Source organism: Solanum lycopersicum, chromosome 2 (assembly GCF_036512215.1).
Source record: "Solanum lycopersicum chromosome 2, SLM_r2.1".
Lineage (NCBI taxonomy): Eukaryota > Viridiplantae > Streptophyta > Magnoliopsida > Solanales > Solanaceae > Solanum > Solanum lycopersicum.
Window position 1 is genome coordinate 31617383 of NC_090801.1, and position 7968 is coordinate 31625350.

Consider the following 7968-nt stretch of genomic DNA (forward strand, 5'->3'; position numbering starts at 1 on the left):
TGACCTGACTACTCTCTCCTCGTGGCTAAATAGTGAAGAAATCAACGTGGATCTGGAGAGCAAACTTCTTCTCTGAGAAGCCGCTGTTATGGAGGCGGCCACCGCCCTCACCGCAAGACAGAACTATCGCGAGGGGCGTGGTGGCGGCCGGCAGGGGAGCCGCGGCGGCTACGACAGAAACAGCGGAGGCCGCGGGCGTGGCGGTCGGCAGGAAAGTCGTCCGCAGTACGACGGTCAGTAGCACGGCAGCAACAACAGCCTGCACTCCTTCGGCAACATCGGGCAGTCATCTTCCAGCGGCAGGCAGGGCAATTACGAGCGGGATCTTCCAACTTGACAAATCTGTCAGAAAACAGGACATGCCGCTGTTCGTTGCTGGTTTCGGTATTAGGAGAGCCGAAATAGTGATAACCGTGCCAATTATGCATCTCAAGCCGGCCCTTCCTCTGAATGACTGTTGGATACTGGGGCCAATATGCACATTACTTCTGATCCATCAAAGCTTAACGCTCCAAATCCATATCATGGCTCCAATGGTATTACTGTTGGCAATGGTGAGTCCCTTAATATTTCTCACACTGGCACGGGTACCATTAAAACCCCCACCGCTATCTTTCACCTAGGTAACCTTACCCACGTCCCTTCTATTAAAACTAATCTCCTTTCAGTTCACCAATTCACAAAAGACAATAATTGCTTACTCTTGTTCACCTCTAATGATTTTCAGATCCTAGACAATACTACAAAGAGGGTGATTTTTCAGGGCCCCTGTGAGCATGGTCTGTACGTTCTTCCTGGCAAAAGTTTGTCTACCCACCCAGTTTCAGAAAGCGTTCCTGTGGCTCTTTCGGCTGATGGCCATAGTCTGTTGTGGCACAGTCGTCTGGGTCACCCGTCTACTCAAATAATAAATTCCTTAATGTCTCAATTAGGTTTTTCTTCCATTCATGTAAACAATTGTGACTCCTGTTCAATTGCTAAATCTCATAAATTACCTTTTACTTTATTTGAGAAGCGTACAACTACACCTTTTCAACTTATTCATTCAGACCTATGGGGTCCTACTGTTGTTCCTTCATTTGTTGGTTTTCGCTATTATATTTGTTTTGTGGATGATTTTACAAAATACACTTGGTTGTACGCACTAAAACACAAATCACAGGCATACACCACCTTTGTCACTTTTGAAAAAAAAGGTCAAAACACAATTCTCATGTTAAACTTTTTCGAAGTGACAATGGAAAGGAATATGTAAATAACATCTTTGTCCAGTTTCTGCAATCCCTGGGAATTATACATCAAACCTCTTGTCTATACTTTGTCGAACAGAATGGGGTGGCTGAGCGTAAGCATCGCCATCTCATTGAAACGGTGGTTACTCTTCTACATCAATCTCATCTCCCGTCTCCTTTTGGGAAGAAGCTCTAGCCACCGCAAACTACCTCATTAACAGAATGCCCAGTCACACCCTCTCCAACAAATCACCCTATTACCTCCTTTACCAAGAACTTCCCAATTATACCAACCTCCACGTCTTTGGTTGTCTTGCCTACCCTTGGCTACGCCCTCATATTACTCACAAATTACAACCCCGATCTCGTCCTTGTATTTTTTTGGGCTATCATCCTACCTCCAAGGGTTATCGCTGTCTTGACCCACAAACTCATAAAGTCTACATATCTCGTCATGTCAAATTTGTCGAAAATGAGTTTCCCTACGAGTTTATTTCCTCCTCCACAAATACATCATTCATTGGCGTCCTTCCCCTTTTTCTAACATACTCACAGGGTCCCTCACCACCTTCCCCCACACCTCCACCGACTACCCAACCACCCCTCATCACCCCTTTGACCGTCACCCACAATACACCCGCAACCACCACTCACACTCACAACCAACCCGAACCACCCCATACCCACAGCATCTCTAGCCCGATCCATTTTGGGTCCTTCCCGACCACCCCCGAATCACCACCGCCCGTGCAACCCCCCAATACTCATCCCATGTTAACCCGTGGCAAAGCCGGTATCCTTAAACCCAAAACCTTTCAGGCTACCATACTACCAAATACACCCCTTCCCGATAGAGAACCAACAACCTACTCTGTTGCCTCAAAAAATTCTTATTGGCGTCATGCTATGGATGACGAGTTTAAGGCTTTGACTGATCAGAAAACTTGGGCTCTTGTACCTAAGACCCATGGCCGGTACCCAATGGGCTGTAAATGGGTGTACAAAATTAAACACAATGCAGATGGTAGTATTTCCAGGTAAGAGGCTCGTTTGGTTTCTAAAGGCTACAATCAGGAGTATGGGCTTGATTACTCCGAGATATTCAGTCCTGTTATTCGGCAGGAGACCATTCGCCTGGTACTGTCACTCGCCGTGCGCAACAATTGGCTCATCAATCAGTTAGATGTTTCCAATGCTTTTCTTCATGGCATGCTTGATGAAACTATCTACATGACGCAACCACCAGGCTATGTTGATCCCCGCTTCCCTCAACATGTTTGAAAACTCCAGAAGTCTCTGTATGGGCTCAAGCAATCCCCCCGTGCTTGGTACACACGTCTGAAAACATTCCTCCAGGGACTCGGCTTCACGTGTTGCGTTCACGACACGAGTAAGTTTACTCGACATTTAGCACACGGTATAGTCATTCTTCTTGTCTATGTAGATGGTATCATTATTACAGGCTCTACTGCAGCTCTCATTCGGGATGTCACTCGAGCTATGCATACTACCTTCAAAATGAAGAACTTGGCCCGTTACATTATTTTCTTGGAATGGAGGTTTCTTGAACAGGCAGCGGCTTGTTCCTTCATCAGTCAAAATATGCTCGAGATCTTTTGCAGAAAGCTGAACTGGAAAAATGCACCAGTAAACCAACACCGATGGCAGTCTCTTCGTCTACGAATGGAGACGACACCCCTTTTGCCGATATCACCCACTTCCGTAGCCTCATTGGGGCTCTACAGTATCTGGCCATTACCCGTCCTGACATCCAGTTTGCTGTCAACCGAGTTGCTCAGCGCATGCATCAACCAAGTGAACATGATTACCATTGTCTAAAACGCATTCTCAGGTACATTTTTGGCACTCTTGGTCGTGGTTTACTCATTCGACCCGGGGACTTGGAGCTTCGGGGTTTCTCAGATTCAGATTGGGCGAATGATAAAAATGACAGAAAATCCACATCGGGGTTTCTCGTTTTTTTTGGGGCCGAACCTGATCTGCTGGTGTACAAAAAAACAACACAAGTTCTCTCGGTCCTCGACTGAAGCTGAATACCGCGCCCTTGCTTTTCTTGCTGCTGAGACCATGTGGGTCACATATATTCTTCGCGAACTCCGCGCCACTCACACTGTTCCTGCTCTCTATTGTGACAACAAATCAACCATCTATGTGGCCAAGAATTTCGTCCTACACACCAGAATGAAGCATGTTGATACCGATTGTCTCTTTGTTCGCGATGAAGTTCATGCCGGCACCATGAATATGCAGTATGTACCCACTGAAGAACAACCGGCTGATATTCTAACCAAGTCTCTCCCGAGCCGACAACACGATTACCTCAGTTCCAAGCTTCCGTTCGCTTCCGCTCAGCTCAGCTTGAGGGGGGATAATAACAGATAGTTTTAAATAAATAGTATTAAATAATATTAGTATTTACTGTGTATTAATCCGAGTCCTATTAGGATTAGTACTCCTTAATCCTAGTCCTATTAGAATTAGTACTGCTTCCTATATCCCCTATATATATCTTCGATGTATTCCCTTATTAGGTTAACACTTCAATACAATCAATATTCTTTCATTTGTGATGAATGATTTATGATTCTCAATGAATTATGTACTTTGCCGTTGTCCTCATCTTCAATTGCACTTGCTAATGTTGTTTAAGGTCAAGTTACTTCAACAATTAAAATTAAATTTTTCAAAGGATTAAGTACTGAAAGGTCTCAGGCATATCCAACTATTTGGGATGTGAGATTTAATTTCCGATTACGGCATCTTCTTAAAACATATTGATTGATCCTTCCTATAAATGATTATTTATTCATGTAAAGGTGTATCTTACAATCTTCTTTGACAAGTGGAACTCAACTTTTTTATCCTAATTGCAATGGATCTCAAAAGGCGGTGGAAAATTAAGTGTATCTACTTATGTGGCAAGTTTAATATTGATTTTTTTATCTACACCCACAAAAATGGTATGCATGTAATTAATGAATCGTATATTTTGTTGAAACAGCTTTTTGTAATGTAAATCTTGGGATCTAAAATAAATTTTTAATTCATCAACTTACTGCAATAAAAATCATGAACTTTCAATTCCATTATATATTTGCACTATAGCTTATTTCAATTTAACAGCTCAAAAATTGACATCCATACATATTTTCAAAGTACACAATCAAAAACAAAAGTTTATTTAAGGTGAGAATTAAGTATATGTAATGTATGAGTTTATTCTACCATAAACTATGTAAGTTATTTTTAAAAATAATAGAATCTTTCAAAAACCATATTACATTAAGTACATGACGAACAATTTCATCTATTTTATGAGTGAAAGAACACATTAATATGAATGGAATAGAAGTGGCACAACTGCTTCTGCAGGTTATATTATTACACGGTAAAATCCAAAGGATGTCATTGGCAAAAACAGAAACTGTCGACTGTCAGTTATTTTGGTGACTGTAACTGCTCCATCAAAAAATTTAAAATGCACCTCACATATAAAATATACGTATAAACCGTAACAAGCACAGAAGAAACGATTTGTACGTTGTCAGACTAAGTCACAGACTCATGCCTTTAACTCCAATCAATTGAAATATAATAAAAAATACTGTGCAATTTGATTACAATACACTGTAATTACATAGCCTGCAATTCAATCTGACCCATACTCCACAAAAGTCACATCCATTAGTGTACAATCTTCATCTTCATCTACAACCACAACATTGACACATTGCAATTGGGATTGGATTGATAATTCTATCTAAGTGTCCAAGGTACTGGGAAAAAATCTCCACATTTTAACTTCGTAATCCATAACACTATTGTAAAAATCGTGGAAAAAAGAAAACCCTACAGAGATACAAGTGGACACAAGTTACTCTTACACAACAATATAACAAAGGTCCAACTCAAACCCGTTGAACATCAGGACAATACGAATACATGATACCATACAGCAATAAAATGTTTCCAATGTGCAGATAAGTAATTCACCCCTAGACTTGCTTCTGGAATGAAAAAATGTATCCATCGATAGGGTGAACTGTACCTTGTAATGGGTCATTTAACTATATTGTCTCGGACTTTTATGCTACTCATAATGCGAATACAGAGGTCTCTGCTACCTAAAATTATAAACTGCAAAACTACGGAATGAATGAAATAAATGGCTAAGCTCAATATTGCCCTAGCATTAAGCATAATGACAAAAATACAACACAATAACCAACAATCAAGTGGATAATATACAAACAAAAAACATTAGTAATTTAAGTATAGTATGAAATACTAAGTATAAAGTATGTTAACTAAGTTCAGTCGGTAGGTGTACAATGTTATCTTTACTGTATCCATATTATGGACAAATAACATACTTTTGACTATTGTGTGAAATAGGCCAAATGGAATTGATCACAGATAGTTAGAGATTTACAAGACTGTTAATATACCCACAGAGATTATATTGCTTAAACAACTACTACCGAATTTAGCACTGCATGATAGGATGCTGCAACGAAGATTTCCAAGATTTCAAAACGAAAAAGATGACCCTACAAAGACAGAGGAAATAAACCATATCAAAAGATTCAGGGGCTATTATGCTAGATTTAAGAGAAAGCTCACATTAATCAGCCACAATACAAGTATGAACCAATTAAGAAAATGCAACAACTACTACACTTTGTGAAAAGATTTACAAATTTGATGAATGTATCAAACTTTGCGCCACGAGAAATGATGCACCGGATGAATAGTAAGCTGATATTGTTCAATTTTACTATGTACCGCGCGTCAATGAAAAATGGACCTTACTTGATAATACATAACCATGTAGAACTATAACATACAACAAGCCATAGGATACATTAAACCTATTATAATTAACCCAGTATGATAACACTTTACAGGTAACCATTGGGCACAACCATCTAAATCACCAGTACAGGGGAGAATAACAGGCTCAATTTCAATGTATACACCAATTGATCACATCAGTCTAATTCCAATCCAGAATTCAAGTACGTGTCTTCTGCCTTGGACAATGTTATTATTGCATACAAATCTTTCAATTAATTGAAAACTAAATTATGTGGCAGATGAATATTCAACGCCTTCAAAATTGGGACCGCCAACATACACCTGTCAACATTGTGGCCCCATTTTATGGTATGAGGAACAGACGGACAAAAGTAAAAAAATGAGACAACCAAAATTCACATTTTGTTGTATGGAAGGCCTTGTTTAGCTACCATTACTTATTCAACCTCCAATCTACCTAAAAAAATTAATGGGCACAGAATTTGGCCAACTGGGTATAACTTTTAGAAAGCGTATTCGAATGTATAACTCCATGTTTGCATTTACATCAATGGGAGGCCGAGTAGACAAATCAATCAACCGCGCTAAAGGACCTTACATATTCAGGATCAGTGGTCAAAATTATCATCACATTGGCTCACTATTATCGGAACATGGTAAAAATCCTCAGTTTACCCAACTATATATATATGATACTGAGAATAAGATAGATAATAGAATCAATACTATGCGCCATGAAGAAGTGGAACCACAAATTGTAAGGGGAATATCTAAAATGCTTTATGACCATAATGTTTTGGAAAAATCAATCCGAATGGCAAGGGATAGATATCGAGAAAAACCAGAATCTATATTCTGCCTGGGCCTCCTAACTGAAACGAGCAGCGATGGCCGACAATACAATAGACCAACAGCTTCAGAAGTGGCAGGATTTATAATTGGTGAACTTACAGATGCTAACTTTCAGCATGATGTTATTGTAAAACGTCGAAAAAATGATCTGCAAAGAATCACATATTTACACCCATCTTTCATGGCTATGAATTACCCATTAATACAACCATATGGAGAAGATGGATATATACTTGGTATTCAGTTTATGGATTTGTGTAACAAATCATTCGTAAAGAACAGCTTAAGCATGAGGCAATGTTATTGTTTTTGAATACAACGACTTAATGAAGGACACACACTTCTACAAGCTGGAAGATTGTTACATCAAGACATTGTAGATGGTTACATGGCAATAGAAGATGAAAGATTTTAGTATATCCAAAATAATCAACCAAAACTACGAACAGATCTTTTTGGGGGGTTGATGGATGCTATTGTTCAGGGAGATTCTGGTTGTTCAAGAGTTGGGAAGACAATTATACTACCTTCATTGCACACTGGAGGACCAGGATACAGGGCACGAAATTATCAAGATGCAATGGCAATATGCAGGTGGGCTGGTTGCCCAGATTTGTTCCTTGCGTTCACTTGCAACCCAAAATGGCAAGAAATAAATGCAATGCAAAACTTGATATCACAGGAGAATGATGGAAGCCGTGTGGACATCATATGTAGATTTATCCAGATCAAGTTATTTCAACTAATGCAACATCTTAAAAAGCAAAAACCCTTTGGAATAATTGTGGCATGTAAGTACCATGTATTACACATTTTAGATTGCAGTATAACTTACTCGCACAATACACAACATCAAAAAAAGAGCATTTCAATAATATCGAGTACGCATTCCATTATACACATACATATTACTTTAATTAACAAATGTCCAAATTGTTTAACAAAACAACTCTTTACGCATGTATATATACAATTGAGTTCAAGAGAAGAGGATCACCACATGCGCACATACTGCTCTTCCTTCATGAAATATTAAGAACCCCTT

The 7968-nt window shown here is 39.4% G+C and overlaps 1 protein-coding gene across 1 annotated transcript; it reads left to right on the forward strand.

Annotated features, from left to right (window-relative positions):
- The first annotated feature begins 6540 nt into the window (after positions 1 to 6540).
- LOC138341986 (uncharacterized) lies at positions 6541 to 7236 on the forward strand. The gene has a single exon (XM_069294169.1). It carries the CDS (start codon positions 6541 to 6543, stop codon positions 7234 to 7236), a length of 696 nt encoding a protein of 231 aa, XP_069150270.1.
- The last annotated feature ends 732 nt before the right edge of the window (positions 7237 to 7968 follow it).